The sequence below is a fragment of the Trachurus japonicus genome, chromosome 6 (assembly GCF_045865225.1).
Source record: "Trachurus japonicus isolate A0001 chromosome 6, Traja_1.0".
Classification (NCBI taxonomy): Eukaryota; Metazoa; Chordata; class Actinopteri; order Carangiformes; family Carangidae; genus Trachurus; species Trachurus japonicus.
In genome coordinates this window covers 14,722,281-14,749,696 of record NC_140912.1, presented here as the reverse complement: position 1 = coordinate 14,749,696, position 27,416 = coordinate 14,722,281, and the positions used below count along the sequence as shown (strand labels likewise).

At 41.8% G+C, this 27,416-nt stretch overlaps 1 protein-coding gene and 1 non-coding gene across 5 annotated transcripts in view; both read right to left on the bottom strand.

The window, feature by feature from the left end:
- frmd5a (FERM domain containing 5a) overlaps nt 1–26,170 on the bottom strand; it is a 53,858-nt gene extending 27,688 nt beyond the window's left edge. For 3 of the 4 annotated variants that reach the window (XM_085779173.1, XM_085779175.1, XM_085779176.1), the window contains exon 1: nt 25,786–26,163. In XM_085779173.1, the coding sequence (XP_085635299.1) occupies nt 25,786–25,887 (102 nt within the window). In that variant the 5' untranslated portion in view covers nt 25,888–26,163. Of the gene's footprint in view, nt 1–25,785 lie in introns of all 4 variants that reach the window. The other variant, XM_085779174.1, reaches the window with a different exon arrangement.
- A 1,130-nt stretch (nt 26,171–27,300) lies between these two features.
- On the bottom strand, nt 27,301–27,372 carry trnah-gug (transfer RNA histidin (anticodon GUG)). Its single transcript has one exon. It is a non-coding gene; the product is annotated as a tRNA-His (tRNA).
- Between the last annotated feature and the right edge of the window lie 44 nt (nt 27,373–27,416).

Below are 27,416 nucleotides of genomic sequence, written 5' to 3'. Positions count from 1 at the left end.
CTCCAACGTGATATCATCAAGTAGTTTGATTTGTCCCACCAACAGTCCAAAACCTATACCGATATTCAGTCGACGATCACATACAGTAGGTCTAAAAAAGAGCAGCAAAAACTCACCTTTCACATGGAGAATGTGGGCTTTCTGACTTAAAGAAAATCTCTTCACATAAAACTGATATCAATATATTTGCAAATCTTTATGTTGATCAACTAACTGATTAGTCAAATAATCTTTTCAGCTTTTCCTCACTTTTACAGATCTGAGCTGCAGAAATTAATCACACACAACAGATCTTTTAAGCCCATTGAGAAGTAAAGAAAGGAAACTTAAACCAGAGAATGAATCAGTCTGATGATGATCCGATCAAAAATATCATAATAATATTATAACATCACAGCAAACCTTTTTTTGTTCAATGGAAAAAATGTTGTTTTGTTTTTTCTTTCTTCACATTTGCCTTATGCGCATTCCTAGGTGAGAGTAAACTTAATATCTTCAGATTAGCAATTGTTGGTCAAAGTAATTGATTGATCGATAAGGAAATGTGTCATCAATAATAACAATAGTTATGATTTTTTATAGAAATAAATTTCATCCGGTGCTGCTCAGCAAAGATAACATACTCCTGTAAATGTAAAGCACATGTGAAACATCATCTGTCGTGTCAGAACAGACAAAGCAGACGCCGGCCAGCTGTGACACAGATACTTTTCATTTGCGTGTGTGACTTTTATGAAAAGCTGGACGGTGGTTGTAAAACAACTGGCACTGGTTTCACATATTGTGCTTAGAGAGGTTCATGAGTCTGAGCACAAACCCTGTGGCAGCGGACGTCTCTGCGGCTAACCTTGTCTGAGGTTAACCGAGGGAAAATGAAGACGTGCATAACTTAATTGGTTTGCATGCTTAATTAAATGCTGGTATTTTGAGAGCAATCTGATTGTACAGCTAATATAAATTAAGCCTCTTAGGGTGAATCTCCAGAAGTGCTGCAAAAAATAGAACTTTCAAAGGCAGCTGTGAGAACTCTTTCAGCCGCCTTTCAGCTTCAGGTCCGTACAGCTTAGCCCGCGCTCCTCTGGGGAGACACGCTGCTGATTGTCTTATGGCCCCACAGAGACTGAAGGTTAAAAACCCTCCTTGCGATCACATGGGATCCAGCATCATCATGTGTTGGGACAAAGCAGAGATTAAGCGTGTGTCTTAGCGCTCCAGCAGTTTCTCAGCAGAAGATGACACATGAGTGATGTATTAACAAAAGTGTAACACATGATTAGTTTAACTATGTCTTTTAGCTTTAAGGAGACACTGTCATTTCAAAACACATTTTGTCACGTGATCCCAATTGTGCCCTTTGCAAAACAATCACTAACAATTTGAGTGTACACCCGTAACCATGTCCCTCAAACACCTAAAGCTCAATACAACCCCTGAGGGACAAACATGGCCTTTTCACTCCCTGTTATTCATGCTGTGTGAAAATATTGTTCCTCGTAAGCTGATCAGACAGCAGTTGACAGCGGAGGAGACGGGAGAGGAGCTGAGCAGAGAATCCACAGCGTACACAGCTCTGGCTTCTTATTCTCGCTGCCTTCAATGGAAACGGGTTACACTATTGCGTGTTCATCACGGAGGGCTTAGTGTAATTTCAGCACACATTTGGCGCCCAGGCATTAGGTGTTAAAAATATTTCAACTTTTCTCAAAACAGAGCTGTGCTTCAAACACGTTTTCGACAGTCTCATAGCAACAGAGGTCTCCGTGAACAGAGCTGCTTACAGGCCTCTCTTCACTCAGGGCCTTACTTCTCATGGCATGCCCTTTGAATGGAGGTAGGCGACTTCTTGCGGAACATACACAATGTAAAGATAGCACTCACTCTTCTTAAGTAATGGAGTCTCATATTCATCTTCAGCTGTCTCCCACACAGCTTACATAAGGTATTGATTTGAGTGTGCCAGACTTCAAATGGGAGGAACAAGCGAGTAAGTCACAACTCTAAATATCTCTGCAAATGAAATATTTAAATCTTATCAAAGTTGGACTCAAAATCATTGCTCTAAACCTCGGCGTAAGATGACAGCAAAGTGACACCACAACACTGGGATGGAGAAGAAGAAGAGCTCATAGAGAATTATTAGCCTGAAGCCAAACACTGAGACAGAGTCCTCATTTAAACATGCATCCTCATGAACTAAAGACTTAAGAGAAGCATTGTTATCCAACATGAGAATTGGTGCTATTGTAAGAAAGAATAGAAAAGAAAAGAAAAAATTACACAGTGAAGACCAGTTCAAGAACTTGTAGATATGTTTTCTCAATAAGCTCAGTATGAGTGGGTAACAAGAGGTATGGCTATCTGGCATATAAATCAGTTGTAAAGTGGAAGGAATTGAAAATGGAAGATGAAATGGTGATGAATGGAGTCAGCACAGCCAATAAAGTGACACTGACAGACTGTGACATTACAAATGCCTCAGATGAAAGCAACGTCTCAAATGTGGAAGACACAGGAAACGACAGAAAGATTTTCACCTCCTGCTTGTGAGATAAGAGTTCACGGCCTTGAGACTTACAACACACACGCACACACACACATGGCTACCATCAACATCACATCCTCAAAATATCAATGTTATCTGTCATTTTAAAAAATACCACGTTGAAACAATATTTGACCAGGACTACACACATGAAGAAGGGGAGGAAGAGTCGACCCTCTCAATATTAAAAGTTATACATTCATGTTTCCTCTGTGTTTCCTGTGGGGTCAAACCATTATTTGGCTCAGACAACAACTAGTTGACCATTTTATTAAAAAAACAACTATAAAAACAACAACTTTGCAGCGCAGTTACTCTGAGAACTACTGAAGTTGCATATCTGTGACAATCATGTTGGCGGCGACAGCAGACAGTTCAGTTAAGCTTCTGTCACACTTCAAGTACTGTCACACTAGACCGGCTCAGCCCACAGAGATGCAGCGCGGAAGTGGACGACTGCTTTTTTAAGGCAATTTGTCCTCGTGTTGAGAGTCCGCAAATTAGATCCAACCACATTATACAGTGTGGAGGGCTGCTGTTCACAGCTTTATAACTCACAGTGACACTGGGGATTTTTTGGTAACTTTGACACATAATTATCACAGAAAGCTGGTTGCAGCCAAGGCCTTGTTCGGGGAGGAGGGGGTTACTAAGTCATGAAGGGTTTATCTTACAATCAGATACTGAAACCGAGAACTTCAGATCATCAATAAATATAGCATTAAAAGCTTCATTTTTCACACAGTAGTATTTAAAGCATGTTACATTTTTGCATTTTAATTTTATATTCTTCATTTCCTTAAATTCTAATACGATGCACTTATTATTTTGGAAATGCTTGATAAACTATATACAATTTATTACATAAAATAGTCCACATGCTTTGATTAAGAGACAGAGCAGTAAAATATTCAGGCTTGTGAAAGTCATACCCATAACATTTGTACTGGCATGGACTGCTTCACACTCATTAAAATCTTCAAATTCTAATTAAGATCATCATTGTCACAGTTGAAAATGAGTGTCGTTACAAGAGACTCCTACTTCAGTGTAAAATGAGATTGGTGCCCATGGTACTGTAACACACAGTGGAAAAATTAGACTGTCAGCGTCACCAAAGATAGAGAGCTCCTTGTACTCCACTGTCGAACACCAACTCCAACTATGATGGCAGTGCTGGGAAACTGTTCTCATGGACATTCATTGCACTCACAAGTCAGTGGCCAGAACAGATAATCAAATTGAATGTCTTTGTCATACTTTTCCTTTGTCTCAAGAAAAGTTCCCCAGATCCATAAAATGAATCAAGGGTGTGAATATCAGCAAAAAATAAAAACTCCTTCATGCAATATGCTAATATAATTTATTGCTACATCAGTCTTTCTTAAAGCCTTGGAAATGCTGTGATGGGTGTATCAGTTCTCAGGGGAGTGCACAAGATACCAGTAATAGGTTACACAAGTCATGTTTTCTGCTCCCTGGCCTGAAAGCAAAGACTCTTTGCCAATGAAAAGAGAGGGAGACATGACTGCTGAAAACCAACAAGTCAATAACCTGACAAATTCATCGTACTTGGGTATTGATCATTTTTCACAATAGATGAGTAGCAAATTACCTAGTGATGAGGAGAGAGCGAGAGTCTAACTACACAACACAACACAACAGAAGCTGTGACTTAACTGATCTCCTAGGGGCACACATCTACAGTGACTATTGTTCATTTCCCAATTAGACATGATCATAACATGAACTATTATAATCCAATTTTTGAATTTATTTTCTTTTTTTTTTCTTGCAATTTCTTCCTGAAAAAACCTAATACTCCTGTATAAACCTGTACACCTGAGGCTGCAACTTCCTTTAATCCATTCCAGCAAAAGCTTCCCTGATAACCTTAAAAGCGTCTCGGGGCTTCAAAGGCTTTTCTTATCTTATAGGCCAAGGCTTGTTGAACACCTTGACTACTGCACAGAGTGACTGAATGAGGCCAGTAGATTGATGCTTCAGGTAGGAAGAAATGGGAGTCCGCTGACTGACACACCAAAGAAGTGACATCACCCCAGAGGGCTGATGGGAGTGCAGGTGCATGCTGGTCCAGTCTGCCCAGTTTCAACCTCGGCAGTCAGACAAATAGCATTTTGGCCCTGGAGCCTCCTCAACCATCAAAATGGGGGTGAGTTTGGGAAAGTCACTCAATATCACTGAAACAAAAACCTTCAGCTACTGTTCCACTCTCACACTAAGAGGTTCTCCAGCATCAGGCCTCAGGCTGCAGGATACAGACAAAGTATGTGATGTGTGACAAATATGATGGATGTTACGATGCCAATATACATTGCTATAAATAGACTTAGATATACTGGCCGACTTCTGTTTTCTGTTGGAATCCATACTGTGGTGGGCCCAATGAATTTCTATTTGATTGCATCTACAAAGCTACATAAACTTTTGACTACTTCTACTGGTAAGACAATGATATAAAGTTGTCTGTTATTGGAATTCAGTGGACTAAAAACATGGGTAAATGGTTTGGAATGATGTGTACAAAGAGTGAGACTGGAAACAGTGCCCATGAAGCAAGAATCAATTTTCAGATCAACTATTACTTACTACTTTGTGTAATTGTGCACACTCACTGTTTTCTTGGGATTATTAGAAATGACCCTGCTGCATTCACTTTCTGTTTCACCTCTAAATGAAGTGGTTAAACTACCAGCTTGTTTATAACTTCTACAATTGTCTGCTTGTTTTTCTTGGACCTTATCTTGGAAATGGAGTGGAGTTATGAAGTTCCACTAAACTTCAGTTTTCTTTTTAAGATGTCAAATTGGGTTGTGGTTTGTTTTGAATGCCATAGACCATGAACCTTGGCCTCACAGATCGAATTCTTCGCTGAATACACTGATGCATTGTCCCAGACAGTAGAGGGGATGGATCATCTTTGCCGGTGTGCCCTTTTCAAGATGGACAGCACCAAGCAGAAAATTCAAAAAGCAGAACCAGCCTGACTAGTTGTGCGAAGCACAAACCAGCAATGCTGTAGCAAGGAAAAGGCTGGGTCACTTCACAGTGAGCAGCCAAGAGGAACAGATTGCTTCTGCTCTGCATGATCACAGTAGGGACTGGTCTGAAAGGGGTCTTTGTTTGCCCAGGGGGAGCTAGAATGGCATGGCTTGGCTGCACAGGGTGGCATGTGGTCTGGTGTAAATGGGACCGAGGTGGCGTGGGAGGCTGCACTTTTTGCTGCAGGCCCTTTCCCCCTGTCCTTCCAAACTCTACTCAGTCATGCAACTCTGGAAGCAATGATGTCATCCAGCACTGTACACAGTAGGCAGCCTCCCTGGCGAGACTCACTCAAAAAATACTGCACCGAGTCTGAGATTTGAAGAAAGGCTCAAGTATTTTTGTGTTTCTGTCCTGTGCTCTGTGCTTCCAAAAAAAAGTCTTAAAACCAAATACCTTTCTATGGTTGGTTGGTGTGCAGAACAATATGCTCAGTCATCCTCAGGGGCAATGTGTAATGTGATCACGTGCATAAACATTTCCCTGAAAGCCCAGTGGAAGAAACCAATTAACAAGTGCCTTCAACAGAGACGAATAATTCCACCTGTGTGCACTGCTGTGTGTTGGTGTTTGTTACATTTATTTTAAAAGATTAATAGATAGTTATTCTTCTCACCTCAGACTGAAGCACATAGATCTCAGTGGTCCCTGAGGCAAAAGATACATCTCAACACCATCATCACCCTCTTTTCCCAGTGCTGCAGCTACTGCTGCTCCTCTGCTTGAGATGGATGAGCTGCTGTAAAATGGAAATCTCACTCACAGCCCATAAGACAGGAGCCTCCCTAGTCAGCAAGGGAAAATTGGAACCAGGAAGTATTTTTGATAGATTGGTCTAAAGACCTGGATTTACGGCTCTGGGGATGAATCAAGCTGCACACCATCAAAGATACAGAGATGGGATTCACCATTAGAAATGAAACATTCATATACATGAAGCCTGGAAACACAATGACACATTTGATAGAGGACTAAGAATTTACAGTGGGTGAAGAAGCCACTAAATGGGTGGTGATATGGACTGCTGCACTATTTGTTTTTCACTCATCCCAGATTACAAATTAATTCAACTTCAAACTGCTGTATTTTTCCACAAAACACAAGCCACAATTTCAAGCTGAATCTCTAAGCAAATGCAGACACTTTCACATTCACATCTACCGCACCAACTTCAAGTTCAAACACTGCTCCTTTTTTCACTGGAGAAATATATAAAAAAAAAAAACTTGAGTTGACTTTCAAAAGTGAAAAGGTTTTATTTTTTCCATCTTACAGAAACAATACAGCCACTAAATCAGTTCTAATCCTGTCAAACTATCGAACTTTCTTGTTGATTCCCCCTAATTAATAAATACTTGTAATCAAATTGTAATCCCTGTTACAGAAAAAACAAGGGCGCATACAGCCATCCAATTTTGACGTCAATGACAAGGCAGAGACAGATGTTTGTTCTTCATCTAATCGCTGTAGTCACATAAACTTGTCGAGATAAAACAAAAGAAGCACAAAGTACTCACATGTGAAGAGTTTTGGTTCAGTGGTAATGAAGTGAAGGTTGGCAGGTCATGAGTAAAAACTCTGACTCTTGCATAATGCACACACGGGTGCACACACACACACACACACACACATAAACACACACACGGACACACACCATCAACCATCTGTAACTGGCTGCCTGGTTCGGTGGCAGTGATGAATGAAGTGTAGGCTGAAGAGATCTTTAGTGTGATGCATCACCTATTTAAATGCTAATTGCCATTCCTTAATGTGATTCTGTGATTGTATTAATAACAATTAAAACAAAAGTAACAATTAACTGTTATTCTAATGACAGATAAACACTCATCTATAATTAGATAGTATTATCAATCATCACCGTACATTTACGCAGTGTATATCAACAGACAGATGTGTTGTAACTAGCAGCTGTATCTAAGAAGGTGTCAATCCTGAGATTGGTAGTTCATTCTCTGACTTGTCCTGCCCTCGAGCAAGACACTGAGCTCCATGTTCCTCTAGATTTGGATGTTTGAGGAAGAAATATGAGTTATTTTTGACTAAAAGCGTAAAAGCGTTGGCCATTCAAATCAAAACTACATCAGTGATGGATTTACGTCTGGTGATGATGTAGGCTAATTACAGCAATGTCATGACACAATGTGTGGAGGTCGTTAAATCCCCTGTGCGAGACCACGGAGTCGAGTCAAATTCACTGGAAAAACTCCTTCCAAGACAAAAGTCCTCTAAACTCTGCTGTCGAGGCCTGGAGGGAACTACTGTAGAAGCTCCACAAACCACCAGCCTTGAGCCCAAAATGCTGATCTCATTACCACCATGTAATCAGCCTTTTTAATGATCAGGGCCCCTTTTCAGCCTCCCTCGGATCACGTCATCCATCTGCTCCACTGGGATTCAGTCCTACTCTCCTTAGCACTGAGCCCACTGGAGCACCGGTGCTGGATTAGCAGAATGTGCTAATGCTGCACCCTTCAGGCACTAATTACTGTACCAGAACAAGCGGATTTTCATCTGCGGGCTGTATTGCTCACTGTGATGTGATGTGCCTCCACTTGCCACACGTTGATTCACTGCACACCAAATTTGTGAATACGGGAAAGGAAGACAGGAGTTTGTTTAGGTAGCTGAACAAAAAATAAAGAAATAAATAAAACAACTCAGACATAACAGGTCTGATACCACGCTTGCATGATAACTATGGCGATGACTCACAGCTTGGGTGATGTGGTGAGAAAACAAATGCAAACGCATGATGTAATGGTGAAATCACAAATCCTCTGACATCTAGCTCTGTTGGGATGAAGCCGGCATGGTTAAGTGTAACATGAGGTGAGCGACGAGGTGCAGCATGAGGTGAGACGTAGCTGGGAGCAGAGAGAGTTTGGGCACATATTACACAGCACACCTGGGGAGCAGTGACGAAGTGAGCAGTTGCCATGGTGATGAGGTGCCACAGCATCCCAGAACTCCAAGGACACAGAAATTTCTTTCTTTCTTTCTTTCTTTCTTTTTTTTGGTCCCTTGTTTGCCACTCACAAAACATAGATGTAGATTATCTGAATGCAGCTATATCATAGTGACAGATGTTTCTGTGCAATAATTCCACATTAAAAGTGAGATATACATGTGAATGTAAGTACATGTCCATCAACCCCTTATAAACGTTAAGCCAAACACATTTCACACCAGATGGATTATTATTCACATGCAACATACAGTAGACAGTAGGGCCGCATCTTCATGGTTCATTGGACTAAATTCTAAAAGCGGAATGTTTTTCTATAATCCTCTCAGGCGAGCAGTTACATAAAACATCTTGATTGAGAGAATTAATCCACTACTGGATATCAGAACAGGGTCACAGAGAAATAAACCTGCAGAGTGGGCCGTATGTTTAAACATAACAGACTATGTGAAGAAAGGAGTGGAGATGGAGACGCGGGACAGCTAGGAAGAACCCGGATGAGACCTATGCAGCTGCAGCTGACCACGATCACTCTAGAGGTTCATGCTAAAAGGCGGAAAATCTACTTGATACGTGTGAGATAATTATAGGGTTTGATCGGTCAGAAGCTGATTCGTGAGGGCAGTATGAAAAAGAGAGCGGGTCATCAGTTTTCCATATACTTATTTAACAGCGAGTTAAATTTCCATGGCCTGTCTGTGACCTTTTCCACTGTCTCTGGTGTTGAATTACTGAAGGATGCAAGAATGGATGCAGTAAAAATGAAAGTTTTGGTGTCAATATTCAGAAAAACATACCTAGAATTAGACTGAATACAGTAAACAGTTTCTTTGTTTTTTGTACACTGTGAAAATATGTGATAAAAAAGACCTTAAAATCTTTGTTGAACAACACTAACTCAAACACAAATCTTGGTACAGTGGGGACTGTGGGCAGGACATTGTCACACAGCCAGGAGTGGTGACTTCAGGCAGAGAGACAGCTGCATCAGAGCCAAAGGAGCGCATTTAAAAAAAACAACTAATGGCGATTATCGGCTGATATTATCGGGCATGCCGATAATTGGTTGACCCCCTACTGTAGCTCAAATGACATCACATTGTGGCTTTTCTGAGCGCATCTCCTCTCCAATCACCTCTAACACCTCCACAAGTATTATGCCCCTTCAGTGCACTTCTTTAGTTGTCCTTGACTTTATTGAGCAGATGCTGTACTTAGTACGTACACAAAGGTTTCCTACGACACTGAATCTTTAGTGACAGCTGACAACCCTCACTGTGAAGTTACTTTGGATAAAAGCATCTGCCAGATGAGTACATTGATTGTTTATTTATCTGCTTATTGGCTGTCTATTGTTCTATTGTCTTAAGTGTTTTTTTGAGCTCTCGCAAACCCTTTTCCAATGTGGTCTCCTTCCACAAATGGCGAATAAACTGACTCTGACTCTGACATGTAAATGGTGGGACAGTCTGCAGTGGCTCGTCTGCCTCTCCGTCTCTGCCTCGGTGACTCATCAGGCAATAACCTTAACAAATGACCTTCAACACCCACACTTGGCATAGCAACACTGACAAGATTTACAAAGCACTTTCAAACTGCAACTTCATTTCTGTCCATCTGTCATCTTCCCAATTATGCAGCTCTGCCAACAGTTATATACTCATAATTCACCTTCTGCACATCCTCCAGCGATTCAGATGAAACCTGTAGGTTGGTGCACTACAGTGTGTGTCATACTGTCTAATGCACAGTGGTATTGGTGACAATGCTACAACTGGGTTTCTGGTGAGGTTATGCAACCATGTTGCCACTAAATTGTCAACTCTGAGTATTTGAATTTCACAAAGTAGAGAGCTCGAGAACCCTGAAATACCTAGTTTCTTTAAATCTGTTTGAAAATGGCCAAAGATTACTGTCAGACATGAGAGAAAACAAAACCACCCCCATCAGCCACGACGAGTACGCAAAGAGGAAAAGTGGAGCATTGCAATATACCAAGAATTGTCCTGAGGGACAAATGCAATGTGCAGCATGTGTATCACTGCCAGAAATGCCTGTGCCTGTTTGAACTGGGCCACAGAAACATGTTAGCATTTAATGCCTCATGTATTTTACTGGGACAGTGTGTATTCTGAGGACACCCTTTTGTTTTGAGTATTAAAATAACCAGTGTGGTTGGTGGGAAGAGGTCAAGTTTTGTGTCACTGTTTATTGCTGACAAGCACCTGTCTGGTTAAGACAGAAAGTGAGAAGACAGTTTCAAAACAGATTGTCTCGTGCAATGCAGGTGTAAAGCCAAACCGGCCTGTAAGTGACATTTTAACACAGTCTGAGATTATATGACAACCTCATGTCCAGAAAAACTGTCATCACATACATTATAAAATAACTCATAGTATAAAAATCATATTTTATTTACCAAAGAAAGAAAAAATACAAGTCATGTGAGCCATCAGTCAGTCGGGGAAATATGTTTAACAGTCCATTAGGGTCAAGGATGGAAGAAGCAATAGATACTTTTCAGCTCAGGGCTGCTGCTTTCATCAGAGTGGACTGACTATGTGGTTTAGATACTCCATCTAATGTTTAATGCATCCGCAGCGTCAACATTATCTACAGCAGAGAGCATACGACTGGAACAGAGATACTTGTATCGTTTTGTCACAGCAGATATTTTGACTTGACCTAATAGGAAAACCACAAGTGTGACTAAAATCTTAAATGATGGCTGTACCAACGATAGTAATGATCAAAATGCCCCCAAAAAACAGACAAGGATTTTTATATCTGCCCCTTCACAGTCTTTGTCTTGTGTGCTCTGATACAGAGGGAAGACACTTCACAATAAATCAAATCAAGGTGACATTTGCAGTGAATGAAGTGGGCAGTGAAGTATTGACTGCAAAGTCTGGCCGACTGTCACAGGGTAAACATCAGCAGACAGCTGAGTGGTAATTACTGCACCGTTCACAGAAGGGCACAGCCTTGGCAAAGACTCAGACGCTCATATTTTGCCCACTCTACAGCTAAAAAAGATGAAAGTTCAAAAAACTCACTGAAAAAGTCAGACACAGGCACTACGTTGATTTCTGCCAAATTAGCAAAAAAAAAAATCAACTCTGGCTTTGGTCATGGAGAAGTGACCTACATTTAGTTTCACTGGGTCTGCACTGTCAGTTTCTTGGGGAAGTATACTCATTTATCCAGCATCCTCAGAGTTCAGTAACAAATGCATTATTCATATATTCACTCATTTATTATTTAGCCACTTGCAACTTTAAGACACAGCCTGGCTGAGGAAATGATGTAATTATTGGAAAAAAACAGGGGAAGCATCACATCATATTATAATTTCACCACTGTAAAACCTGCCTTACAGTAGTTTGTTCTTATGCGTACAGACAAAAACTTTTCTCTTGACTAAGACTCTTGGTGGGAACGTAAGTATTCTGTCAAAGAAAAATGTGTACTGACAAGAAAAACATTAGATCTGTGGATAATGAGGAATAATCTCAGACTTCACCTCCTACAGATGACAGCACCCCTCAGCCACGACTGTCACCACAATGCATCATTAACAAGCCAGCAACGACAGTCTGGGACTGCGCCCGCCAGAGGAAGGAGGTGATGGGATGTCCTGAAGGGCACTCCTGGGGGCTTTCCATAAAGCTCTGCTGCCACTCTCCAGTTAGCTACCCCTCATTAATTATAGAGACCAGTAAATGCCTACTGTATAAAAGGCGTTTCAGGAAAGCCCAGAGGAGCCAGGAGTGAGAGCAGTGGTCAATAAAGATGCTGAAGCAAAACTCAGCAGTTCACTCATTCGCTGTAATGGTACACTGACTCAAAGCACACAGAGAGACCTAATGTCCAGGTGTAGATCAACCTCAGTGGGACTGGTATCAGGAACGTCCTGCAGGTTGCAGGTTCTGAGCAAAAACACACACAGCATGAAGAAACAAGCTGCGAATACAGAAAACAAGCAAACAGGGAAACACTGCAAGCCTTAGAAGTCACAACACAATGGGATTTCCCAAGGGATCAAACTGATGGCTGTACATGCTAATGATATGTAAAAGGTATCCTTATTTACATCACATTTCTTAATACTGCATGTGCTGTCAAAGTGGAAAACATGTTTTTTCATTTGTTTGTTTGTTTTTTCACACCTACACTGTTTATGAGATATTTTTTCCACATCGTATCTTGTTCATGTTCTTATGACACAATAGCTGTCACTGGATCAGCCTATAAAAAACCAGAGACTGGAACATCTGCTTTGTGCCTTGTTGCGAGCTTTCGATCAGAGGAGGAGGCCATAGGCTACACATTATGTAATGTGCTAAACTTCTAAGGCTCCTTGGGCTTGAAACGCAATAAAACTGTAGCACAGCATGAGCAACACAATCAATCCAAGACAGAGCGTTTGTACGCAGGGCACCGACAGATCAGATAATGATAGTCACAGAATGCGTTCATGATTCATTAGCTTTGCATTGTGCTTGAGGCAGCATGTGGGTGGAGGTGGCCGGGCCAACTCCTCTGTGGAGTTTATTCTCTCTACCTGCTCTGAGGAATGACTGGTGCTAAAAATAGCTACGCTCGCCACAAACCGGACCACAGCATCATCAGTATCCCGCAGAATAACTATTGATCTCTGTATTGATTGGACCAATCCTCATTTAATTGCACTGCAATTTGGGCAGCACCTAAATTCATGGACTGTTGTGATGCATGAATGTGAAACAATTATCCCAATACAAGAGTACAAAACGTGAAGTCTTAATTTTGTCTAATCTATTTGTAAAATACATGCAAAGAAACAACTGAGAGGATGTGATCGGCCTATATTAGATATCATCTAATATTATATGAAACCACTGAAGCTGCTCTTCTCTTCTTGCACTGTATACACAGTCAAAGAGCCTGGGGCAAGCAATCACTCTCCCTTTGCAAATGAGTTGGGAGACTGACATGCTGGGTAGCTGCGCAAACAGTCCTTTATTCCCTTCAGCGGCACCTGTCTCTCACCCTAGGGACAGTGGGGAGCTCCATGAACACCATTTATTGAGAGGGGAAGGACCACTGTGGAAACAATCCCCTCCAGACTGCTATTCTCCTGCCATATGGCACACCTCTGTCTGTGTATACTCAGCCAAAACAAAGACACAGAGCTGCTACCAAAGGCTAAAATTATTTTCCTGAGGTTCACAGATTGTGCAGATTTTCAGTGTCACCGCAACACATATCACGGCACGCAGTAGACAATAAGAAAAAGTGACGTGTTACTGCTTAAAATGGTTGGTTTGGGTTTGCAGCTACAAATGCCGCCATGTTTTCTTTTGAAGGTCATTCCTTCTCAAAGCATCGTTTGAGTTGAATATGATACTGGTGTTTTAATGGTACGAGATGTTGACTCATAACAACTCAGTCGACCCTCTACAACTATCACCTGCAGCTGTGTGTGTGTGTGTGTGTGTGGCAGGCTAAGCAAATAGTCACCATCTTAGTTCAGGAGCAAGAAAAAGTGGAACTGGGCCTCCCCACCTGTGTCAATACGGAGATCAACAACCCCCAGCTTTCACTATACACAGGATTTTTAATTTGGTTAATGGACATAAATGTTTGTTGAAATACACACCAACAATGAATGACATGTAAACAATATGGATTTTAAAAACTGTTATTCCACATTCACTTCTTCCAGAGATTAATATCATACAGACAATGCAGACAGTGGAGGCACCAGACCAGAGCCACTTAGAGATTTCTATGTGTTATTTGCTTTGAAATAAAATCAATAAACAGCATTACCCTGCAATAAAAGCTCATCTCATCTATAGTTTGACATGACAAAGAGCAGGCTAATGGCTCATATGTTAGCAGATGCTTTATTCATTCAGTCACGACCCAACCAGAGAGACATGCACATTGATAATCATATGCACAACACTTAAACCCTAAATCCATGTCACTACTTGGCCTGAAAACCCATTTTCCTCAAGACAGCACTGCAGTTGTTCAGTGCTTACGCTGGTTCCTAATGTGATTTTCTTGTGCTAGATGTGGGAATATCTCCTGTTACAATTACAAACATTATCTGACACAGAATGGGATTTTATGAACCAAATGAAAAGATGCAAGTGATTTGTATGAGGAGAGAGGAGAGGAGAGGAGAGGAGAGGAGAGGAGAGGAGAGGACCAAATAACAAGTCTTTATCTTGGCTTGTTGTCTAATATATCCAGACACACAACCTAATGAACCAGGAATAATGAGAATGTTTTCCTGAACTCCAACAGCTGTTGTGGCTAAAGGGGGAGGACACCTGGGAAATATGTTGTGACAGGCAGTGGTTGCCCTGGTCATTGAGAACAGGAGCCTGGCTGGTTTCCTGGTAGGCTGACTAATCAGAGAGCAAATAAATGGCACAGTAAGAAATTCCAAAGGAGTAATCCAAAGAAGTAATTAATGTGATGATTACTCTCTGTGATGCTGTTATTGTTGTTCTGCAATTTCCCAGCTTGGGATCAATAAAGTATATATATATCTATCTATGTTGGTTGAAGTCTAACCTCTTACCAAGTCTCATGGTGACATAAAGGAACAGAGCTAGGGCTGCCACTAACAGTTTGTTTGTTTTACCATTGTCACTTATTGTAGCCTACGTTATTTTTTCAATTAATTGTTTTATACATAAAATAACACAATATTGTCAAAAAATATGACATGACAACTTCTAGAGGCCCCACGATGTTGTCTTCATATTACTTATTTTGTCTTACCAAAAATATATTTATGTAAGACAGAGAAAGGCAGCACATTCTTATAATGCTAACTGCAGGCCGTTTATGAGCCTTAGCCAGGAAAGATAAACAAGCACCAGCTTAGCACCAGCATGTTGGCCAAGTGCAAATAAAGCCATCTTTTCTTTCTGACTTCAGTACTACAGCAAAACAAACTGGTGTTAATGGTGTTAACACATCGCCTAATAGCAAAACTAAATGAAATACCTGTATAATCCCTATTAGCTCATTGCTACAATATTACAACAAACTTGTATAGGTGTAAAATAAAACTATTATCTTCCAGGAAGCCAAAGATTTTGAAATCTAATATAACGGCAAATTACTTTATGTTTTCTTTTCTTTTTTTTTACAGGAGAAAAGTAATGTTATAATGCACCTGAGGGTACGATTTGGCCCAGGCAGAGGCAAACATTTATAGTGGTAGCCTACTGTCACATGCATTACCGACTTACACCATTTCCTGCCCCTGTATAAAGCACTCTCCTCTCAGTTGCCTTGTGTCTGAATGGTGCTGTATAAATAAACCTGCCTTTTCTTGCTTGAGCAATCAGGGGATCTCACAGGACTTCAGCACACAGACGTCTGCCCTTCTTACAAGCACCAGGAAGGTAAACACAAGTAAATTAACGTGCAGGGTCCAACAACCTTTCATTTATTTCATTATACACCAACCTTATAATTTCAAACATCGCTGTCCTCTTAATCAAAATATGTTTACTGAATTGACCAAGAACCTGCAGTGGACAGCTTTGTGTCTGTTGTGTATTTTCACTGGCCAGCCCCTTTGTCTCCTGCGTGTGTTCATCTATCTCCTCTCCAGAGACACTCATCTCTTCTGACTGCTACGCTGACACACGCACAAAGGGAAAGGAGACTGATTGCATGCATGAATAGCTGTTAGTGTAATCTGCAGGCCCAGACACACGAGGAACAATGGAAGCCACCCAGGTCTTCATTTGATTTTAAGATTGAATAAAATATTGACAGATGGATGATATGGCGTGCAAATATATCTCAATAAATATATGCACATAGATACACACAATGCAGGCATACAGTGCCACCACGCACAATTAATGACTCTCATAAAGCAGCTCAGCCTGTCATCCTTCAACCCAGTAGAAAAACACAACTCCTCTGGAGCAAAACTACCTCGAGGAGTGGGTGGCAAATTAGACTTAGATGAATTAAAGATTCAGTTGCAACATTACACATGGTTCCCTTCAAGCTCCTCCGCTCTCTGCCTTTCTCATTTTCATGAGTGATTTGTTTGACTGTGTGCCTTGGCACACCTGAGAAAAGCACATGCTGTTGCTCTTCTGAGCAGAGATAAAATACAGTGCAGAAAGCTGCCTTCCTGAGAGAGCCACAGAGGGTGAACAGAGCTGGTGTTCTCAGTGCGCAGCTCAAGTAGCCCTCTTCACGGGCTCACAACCATACGTCTGTATGTGGATGATAGGCTCCCTATTGCTTTTAGAGGTAGATGTTCATTTGTTGGAGATTAGGCGGCTTCTGTTCATGACCACTTTTTACTGTGATGCTCTCAAGATCAGCCACCCTCCTCCTCGTACAGCACCAACCTGAATACAACACGTTATGCCAGCTGCTGTTTCTTCATTTATCCTTATGAATATTATAGAGAGCTAAATCAAATTCTAGCTTTACTGTCAGCATATCAATTTAGACACTGGGAACAGGGCCGTTGTATAGGGGAGAAAGGTGATGATAACTCTAGGGGCCCAGCGCCCAGTAGGGCCCACAAAAAACCCCAGTAGTCTAATCTTTGTATGACTGATTTATTCTGCATAAGACCCTGACTAATACTCATAGTAATGCTGCATTAGCATCAAAACAAAGTAGGCTAAATAAAAAATGATAATACATATGTAGTCTAAGAAAAAAAAGTGGAAAAGTCAGGGGGCAGGGGCCCACTTTAGTATTCTTTCAGGGGGGCCAGAATTGCTAGCTACGGCCCTGACTGGGAACTGTGGAGCCAAGCTGGGCACCAGGACCCTAATCTGATATACCCACATCTGGTGCTGATAGCAAATTACATAGATATCTGCCATGACTCCAAGCAGGGAGGTATATACAGATTTTAAATTTGGCAAAAAAAAGAGAGAGTATTTTTGTTCTTGGCAAGAGGAGAGAGAAACTTGCTTTGTCCTCTGCAGCTGCACTGGACAGGTTGTTCATTCAGAGACACCTTTATGCAAATCACTATTGCGCCCAGCTGTAACTTCCCTAACCTCTCTCATCAGTGAAGGGCTTCTGCTGACACAAAGCTTTCTGTTTATTATGCAGCTCTTGGCAAACTAATATTATGCACCAAATCTCAGGACATCATCAGGCATGAAGATGGCACACCACCTCAAATTTAGCTTAAAACAGTAACTGTATGCGCTCAATTTAGTCCACTCTACCTTGCCTAGATACTTTTATACTTTGGTTCGTACATGACTCACTGTCTGGTAAATTTAACTGTTTTGTTTTTTTCAAATGGAGCAATATACAAAGTGGAAACCCAGGGAATAGATATGCAGTATGAATGTACTGCTTAATAAAAAGAGAAAATAAGATGTTACCAGGCGTAATTCTGTCTGCTCAACACAAAGCCTGAGGGGGCTGACAGCTTTTCACTGAAGGATCTTTTCACTTTTTTACAAAAATATATTAAATGTGACATTATCGAACATAAAGTCATCTCTCCAGGCAGTCAAATGAAAACACCAGAGGTAATACCACAGTCTTCTGAAACTAAATCCCAGAGAAGCAGGATCCATGAAACAAGCTGCCTCATGAAAGTCAAGTGACATCCATAATGAAAACCATAAGGCTACAACCAACCTTGGAATAAGCCTTGGGCTGTACATTGAAAACAACAGCATAAGCCCAACTCTCCACTGAGCTGTAATATTTCACTCCTCCAAACATCAGTGCAAGAATACTGGACTGTGTCTAGAAAATTCAGTTATACAAAATCAATACCAATCAAACAGCTACTTACTGTATGAGCAAGTGCTTCCTTGTTTATTTTAAAGTCAGCTTCCTGGCAGAGACACGTATAATGGCACAACTGGTACACAGCAAGAAAGTAGAAATCACTATGAAACATTTGAATAACCTGACACACAAACATGTTCCTGAGAAGCAAGGACAGAATTGATAACAAGGCAGAAGTGAGAGGCCACAGAGCACACAGAGTGGGTAACTCTGCTGAGGCGACAAATAAAACACAAGACACTGAGGCATGAACGGTGGAAATGGAAGACAGAGGGAGGGAGGAAGGGGCGTAACGGCAATCATTATATCAACAAAAAAAAAACCCTGTGGTGAGGCTGTGTGCAGCAGAAGCAGGCCTGATGAGGTGACCTGAGGACCAGACAAAAGTATACCAGTAGGACAAAAGGGATGAACAAGAAATGTCTGATAAATAAAATGGTTCATCGTTTCTTTTGAAAAAACACTCCTTTGAGAGACATCAAACTTAGAAGACTCAACTGAGCGCCGTTTAAGATGAAATGAATCTCTCCACCTCCACGCTTTGTCAGTACTTCAGCCTTTCCTTGCTCTGTTAGTTGTTGGCTGGTTGTCACAGCTCTAAGAATACATCTGATTTCAGCTCACTACCTGTCCTGAGAGGTGATGGCACCCACATCAGCATGAATCTCCAACACAAAGCAACTTTTATGATGGAGAACACATCTATGGACTGTTCATCATTACTATTAACACTACTGGTCGGACAGGGACGAAAAATGTGTTGAATAGTACCCATGTAGCTACAGAATAATAATCCAAAATGCATAAACCAGAGACCATCCATGAAATAATATTATCACAATACTTTTGCAATAACATATTATGATACAGTAGTCTGTTCATCTCATTTAATCATTTTTATTCTTGCAAAATAGGATTGTCAAGTGGACAGACTGAAGAACGCAGTCATAAAAAGTACTAGTAATAAAAATCTAAATTCATACTTGCAGTTTACATAGAGCGATATTTGGTGTGGCGCATATTGATACAATGCTGTCGCACAAAACATCACAATACTATGCTGTACTGTTGTCTTCCCCCACCGCAAGCAGACCACTACATCGTTAATCTGTTGTTGTGCAGATTAAGTCAACAAAAAATGCAGCTGTGCTGTTTTTCCACTTGTGCAGTAGTATGAGCATATCCCTCTGTTTCCTCATTAGTCTGCAGAGGCACAGCGCCTTGAAGTACTGGAAAACAAAGGCTGGATTCTCCCATACAGCAGACAGCAGCACCGAGGCCCAAACACAGACAGGGCCAGATCCATGAGGAGGGCACAGGGAGAAGAGGATAAAAAGTGTTCATCACAAGGCTGATAACTCTTTGCATAGATCACCCCAAACAACATAATATGTGTTCAATAAATCCTTGAACTCAAAATCAAGTTTCAAAGGCAACATCAGCAGATTTTCTTCTCTTCTAAATTTCCATTTGTTTAGACACCGTAGGATGAATAAGGTTTAAAAACAGAATTACATTAGCAGCTGGTTGCAAAGCTGTGATCAAGCAGGCTATGGTCCCAAAACAAAAACATTGAGGGTAGTTACACAACAAAAATTGCTCTGCGCAAAAAAAGCGACACATTATAAAACATTACACAATCTGCAATATTTAAAAGGCTGTTACATTGTCCTCCGACAGTCAATGCAGAGCCTGACACAACGCTGCAATTAAAATTCAGTTTCATATTAGATTGAGCTCAATAACTTTTGGAGGTCAGCATCTGAAGACGGCTCTTATCTGATTAACTCTGTGGCTTGAGGTGGTGGTGCATCGCTCCTGTGCATCGTGCCTGCAGGTTACCAACACCCTTCATTATCTGTAATTGATCAAAGCTTAACTCGACTCTGATTTTTCCTTTTAAAGGAGTCACGCTTATCCCAGGTTCTCCCTTTCGCAATGCCTATACCGACAGTTGTGCTGCACCTCGTTAATTCGTTTATGAAGCCACTGAGGTGTGTAAATATCGCCAACAAGCTATGCAATCTGTTTGCATTACCGTGGCTGTAGGCTCTCTCCTTTTAAAGTGAACCCTGGGCTGCTAGGGGAGCAGGGCCATCAACTCTTGTCCACTTCTCTTATTAGCAGCCCAGCCCAGTCATCATCACCACGGGAATATATAGCTCTGGAAGGAGGTTTAATATTCATGCTTCCAGGTGGAGCATAACCTCTGGCCCCCCTCTGTTCTTTCCTCATACACAATACAATCCCAGAGAGCACAATGGAGGGCTCAGCAGACTGCTACCGACACACTGACAGACTGCCTGCCTGCCTGCCTGCTCTCCATCCTGCCCACACACACACACAAAGAGACACTGTTGGGAATAGGAGAGGGCCATTTGGTGAGACAACCCCGAACAAGCTCTGCACCCACATTTAGTGGCCTATGACAAACACAACAAATAATGACAGGTGATAACATTTCCAAGAGAGAAAAACAAGAAGCAAGTGTTTATGTGAGTAAGCCTCGTGTTTCAGCGGGAACAGAGCAAAAGATTTATTTGGTATCATGACTTCAGTTAAGCTCTTTTATGAATCCCAGTAAGCCAATGCAGGTCAGGCAGAGTTTAATTTCCCTGTCATACCTCAAGCCGTGTGTGAGACAGACAGCACTGAAACACAAGGGGGAAGATTAAGGGCCACGTTCAGCAGCAGCAGCGACCGAGCATCAGCCCTTTGCCACCTTGACACGATTCATCAGCTTCTTTCATTATCAACAAAACATGACCGATGGCATAAATGGCAAGTGGCTGCTCCCACATATCAAATCCCCATGAAGGAGATAGGAGAGGGCTACATGCTGGGGCTTTTCTAGCCTGCTCTGCTGTGATAGATGCTACACTGATGTAATCCTTAATCGCAACCAGCCATGCGCCATAGGTTCAGCCAATCGTGATGCTGGTGCGCAGTGATGCTGGTAAACACAAGTGACGTTCTCATGAGGTTAGTCCTCATGAAACATTCAGACCTAGCACACATTTTAATCATTCATATGAAGCATAGCAACAATGTGTCAGCCGCTGTGAGCGTGCGCACACACACCTGCACCCGGGAGGACGCAGAAGTATTCAATCTGTCAAACCAAGGTGACATGTTGTGCGCCTCTTATGGCGCTCCTGGAGGTCCTGACTCTGTGGAGTCAGCAAAAAACAGACACCTGCGGTCACCAGGGATCGCTTAGATGTCACACTGGACAATGAATAAGCATATCATAAACATCTTTGTACTAAACTAGCGAGATGATGACCTTGGGTTAAGATTTTTTTGATACGCATCCACTCAAATGCATCAGTGACAACAAAATGAAAACAAAAACAGAAAAGAAAAAAAAAACATTGCTTTGGGTGTCTGACTTCAATATGTTTTGGGTATGATCACTGAAAAATGCTAGGGATCGAAACCAGTATTGTTTTCTTAGTAAAAAAAAAAACTTAACTGTCATAGCAGGAAAAGCGCATAGTTAACTAATTAATTATGACTTTGCTCTGTTGAAGGAAACTCTGACAGTGTGACAGTGAGCCAAGATGCACAATGCCAGGGCCTTGAAACCGAAGCAGAGAAATAGAGTTCAGCTATATTTATACTTTTTCACATACATTTCTCTTCTCTTATGACATATAAAAAAGTCTTCTGTGAAAAGGAAAACTTTTATACCTGCACTACAGGAGAAAAACATGATACTGAGCACTAGATGCACTTGCTATTGTCCTAATGCATCTAGTTTTTCATGTGAACTTTACAGCAGCCAATCATGTCTTGTATTATAAACCTGTCATGATAATGGTATCACTAACAGTGTGAAACTGAATGTGTGTCAGGGGAACAGTGGGACAGTCCCGAGATAGTCCTGCTTGGTGTGGGCATGGCATCAGTCACCACACCATCAGTGCCCCGCAATGGCATTCAGAAAGTAAATTACAATACTTTCCCGTGAGTACTAACGGCCAAGTCTTTGTCAGGGAGTCAGAGTAAATGTGGAGTCACCGTAGCAACAGCTGGGACCCTGGCACCATGCTTCAAAGTAAAGCAGCCCTCAATACAGAGGGAGAGAGGAGGGAGGGAGAGAGGCTACCATCCCCCGGCCGGCAGTCTCCTGACCAAGACATTAGCAGACCTCAGGAGAACTTGTACAGCATTGATTCTGGTCCCTGCAGTGGTGTAAGGGCAGAAAGACCTACAGTAGCCTATACTAACTCTTCATTATTTTAGCACAGACTTCAGAACACACACTTTTTTTTTAAATTTTCACTTTTCAGTTGATTTAGGAGACACCTCGAAAGCTAGTGGTTGTGGCTTCTTCAAACAAACAAAAAATGAAGGGAAATCACAGATTTCACATGGTGCAAAATTATAATTAATCTGGAATAGAGTAGGCCAGAGACCTGTGCTGACAGCCATTCAATAAATCTGTAATTAATTACAGGCACAACAACAAAACACTGGTTTTCAGAATGAGTAGCAGAGTTACACTGGTAAAGGTGAAATTAAGTACGATATATCATACGTCATCTCTACGTATGATGCTCTCCTCCTCCTAATCAGCAAAATCAGGTGAGAATTCAAATAAAACCAGCATGGCTCGGTTAGAGGACAGCTGAAACACACCCTGTTTTTTCTAATTTGATCAAAAGCTGCTCAAACAGCCAAACAATCCTTTTAGAGATGAACAATAGTTTCCCTGTGTCTCTCTCACTCTCTTTCAGCCTCTACTCTCCCCACACAACATTCACAGCAGGCATGGAGACATTTTACTGTGACAACCGGCATAGAGACATTTTAAGAATGAAGATCTGAAAGAAATACCAGCAACTGACTGTGAGAGACAGTGGCATATCTGAGGCTTCTTCATATGCAGAGGCTGGGAGATGGAACTTTTAGTGCAAACTCAGGATAAACAACCTACTTTCCAATGTCTTAGACTCATCAATAATGCACCTGCCAGAATGAAATTAGAGTCATGTTTGAATTTTACTTCTCACGCACAAACAACAGAGTGTGTGTCATAGATATTGATATTTCATTAAATGTACAGCCTTTTCTTCGGATGTGATTCATCTGTTGTTCAAACATGTCAAAAGATGTGAGGCACTGCTACATCTCAGTGTGACTCTTTGCTGCAACACTGCATTAAAATCAGAATAGAAGAGGCCCGAGGCCAAATGAGGATTTCAGGCACTTCCATCAACCTGCCACTACATGAGGACTAAATCTACAGGGCTGTGTAATGATGAGTGCTCACTTTTTCTCCCCCCCCACCCCCAAACATAGTGGGAAGATCTATAATTCATTGAAGCAAAACTTAAGCTCATGCATTACAGCTGCCACTGCTTTAAAAAGATGCACACGTTTCCTGCCCTTCTTCTGAATGCCCTCAATGCTCTGCTCTAGTGCACGCTTAATTTATGTTTCTAATTTCTGCTGAAGGTGGCTTTAATAATAAAACGGACACCATGGAGATGACTCTGTCATTGTGGAAGATGATACCTGGTTCAATGTCAGAAAATGGAAAGAGTCAAACCTAAGCCAGGGGGACAAATTTGAATTTGGAGCCATTGTACAGTTTAAGGGCGGGATCGGAGTGTAATGGAAACAGGTCTAGTGGGAATAAAATCTCAGCATGCGAGAAACAGGATAAGAAGGTGAAAAAGAGTAAGAGGGAGACACAGAAACACATAGAGAGGGAAAGAGAGATTGTGAGAGACTGAGAATATATGACCTAGTTATGCCTTTTAGTTTGCATTCTCGAGGTGTCCTGGTATCCTAGGTGATTCTGGTTTTTGGGAGGCAGGAAGGCTTAAAAGGAAGGAAGGATGAAGGAAGGAAGGGCAAAGTTAGCCAGGAACATGCTTCAGTGGTTTGGCTAGTCAGGTAGATTAGCCTGCTCCCTCCCAGGGCAAGGTTAGACAGAAGCATAGTCAGGATGCCAGACAGTCACAGCAGAGCCAGTGCATGCTCCTCTTTCACTCCACTCCCCTCCTTCCAGCCTGCTGACGTCAGCCACCCAGACCACACGACTATGCTGCAAACAGCACACCTGCTGGCTTCACAGTCCATCTGGACCGGCTCCATCTCTGGCTCATCTCGCCGAGCAAAAAATGCAGGTCTCTCTTTACAACCTGGGCACACAGTCACGATCCTACAGTAATTGCAGTATCCATTTCTTGATAACTGAAGGCAAAAAGGAGGAATTGTTGCAGTGCAGCCTGCTGATGGTAACAGATATCAAAGTGGCAATACACATGCATGTCTTTTTAATGTTTCATTGTTGCACATAGCAGGTTAAATATTCATTTTGTTTTGTTATTGAGCAGCTTTAGTGTTTCAACATGTTGCTGAAGATTCAGAGAAATCACACGGGATTTCCTCACATCCCTTTCCTAAAATACACGGCATGCAAAAAAGAACTGTTTTGCCTTGTAATTGATGTGACAAGCCCCCTCACCTACTTTTTATGAAATCAGCATGAAGATAAAACCGCACTCTCATCAAAGCAAGGCTTCTCGTAGTGATATAAAAGGCAGAGAAAGACGCTTTTAATATCAGGGCCTGGTCTTGTGTTTACCTTTCAAAGCGATCTGTCTCAGCTGACAATATCAATAGTTGTGAGAGGAAAACCACTATCAATGTGCTATGAAAGCCGTGGTCTCTCACTGACAACATCCAAGTCCTCCATCAACATCACAAGGCACATTTTAGCCACGCTTCTGCCAGTGTGTATCTCAAAGAGCCACATTGTGTAACTTAGTAGGCATGTTTTCAAGAGCAGCAATGGGATACCCTCCGTGCATTATTGATGTCAAAGATTCAAGGGAAACTGCATGAGCAGCAACATGAAATGATGGCGTTTAATCCAACAACAAAAAAAAGCACACAACAATCCAGCCAACACCACAAAGCAGAGGCAATTGTCTTAAAAAAAAAAAAAAAAAAAAAGACAATAAAATTGTGTAAAGTCCTTTTGGCATCCCATCAGGTGAACCATGTTAGTTTAACAGAGCGCCCTGACGTCTCTAAGCCTACCACCGAATTAATTGACAGGATCTGGTATGCTGTGTGATGGGTCGTGTGGAGGAAGTGCATTAACACTCCCCCCTGTGAATCTGCCGTATGTTATTTGAAATGACAAAAAAATAATAATTCAACACATTCCTACTCAGGGTCAGCATATGTCCTATTGGTAGACACCAGCAGCCAGCAGGACGTGCAGGCACTTGCTGTCTCTTGTGCCCAAACAGTCGCCTCTCCGTCTGTCTGCCAGGTCAGACACAATTGCAGCGCTATTCATCAGCGTTGTGTGCGGACTGTGGAGTGAATCGGCTACAACTGTGGTCGACAGGTGACTAACCTGAATGGTGCAAGTATATTCCGTATCGTCCAGCAGTCTGACGGTGCAGCTGTATTCCCGCTCAAGATTCCTGATGCTGCCACTCATGAATCGGCTCAACATCTTCTCGGAGATTTGCTGCTCTGCGTCTATAAGGACCAGAACAATAAAAAAAAACTCAATGCCAGCGTGCAAGTGAATGTCACATTGACCACACTCCCCGGTCCTCTAGACGACGACCAGCTGCAGCCACGTATTCAGCCGCCGAGGCGTGCACCATTGTTGTCCCGCTAAGTTTTTCGTGCAGTGGGCCCGTGCTAACAGCAGAATCCGAGGATGCCCGCATCCAGATCCAGAGGCAGCTCAGCCCCGTAGTGTGTCTGTGGTCGAGCCGAGGATTATCTCTCACCACTCACCGCTGCCACTTGAGCAAGCGGGCGGGTCCCAGTGAAAACTGACGTCAAAATGAACCAACGGCAGCGATGGCTTTTTATCCCGGCTCTAATATACAATATAGTTGTTGTGGGGGGTTTTTTTTGTTTGTTTTATTAACGCTGCAATTTGTCCTCACACAATTGCTACCCAGATTTAGAAATATTTTTCATTTTCTTTAAAGACTGTAGAGGGAAAATAACATCTAGACGGCCCAGACTAAACTTCTGTGAACTGAGGGGTGTAGCCTAAATTATAAATCATCAGACCTAAATACAAGAGATAAATAAAATATATCCTCAGTTAATTTGGTGGAGGGTACAAGAAGCTACATGAGCATGGGACATTTCTAAAGCACACACAATCCTGTGGAGAAGAAAGGCGATCTGCCTATGATTGCAATCTTTTACAAAGGAACAAAAGACGGACTGGTTGGTTGACCAAAAAGCCACTGGTCTCGGGAATAATAGCAATATAACTCAAATATTTTTTTCAAACCTGAGAGGTGAGCAAGGCATCTTTTATCTGAATTCTTAGTGCATACTTTGGTGAATATTATGTACTCGCCTGCCACCTGCAGGCCGGTCATTGTTAGTGCGCTTTAAATAGATGCAAATTCTAACAATGCATCCATGGCGTTAACCCGTGCATGAAAGGATTAAAAAAATCAGACAGACTACTGTTTGGACTCAAAGGCGTTTATGTAGGGTGGTGCAAGACCCACCCAGGAGAGTGATGTAATTTTACTGTCATTTGATTCAATTTATCTCCAACGAATTACATGTACGTCTATAAATGAGATACAATGGATAGTGTAACTTCACAGATGTTGATAGGAAGAAATAAAAGCTGAGTTCTACTCTGAATGGTGTGTGTGTGTGTGTGTGTGTGTGTGTGTGTGTGTGTGTGTGTGTGTGTGTGTGTGTGTGTGTGTGTGTGTGTGTGTGTGTGTGTGTGTGTGTGTGTGTGTCCTACCCAAAATTATCAAGCTAAACAGTAAGTTATGTGAAGTTTCACTTTAAATTAATAAGTAGCCTACAATAAACATCCTTATTAATAGAAAAAATAAGGATGAAAAGATCACCCCATGAATTGCTGATCCTCTGCCGTGACCCGGATTCGAACCGGGGTTGCTGCGGCCACAACGCAGAGTACTAACCACTATACGATCACGGCGAGCTAGCGGGGACTGGTGCACGCCGGGTGGATTTGGTCTATAT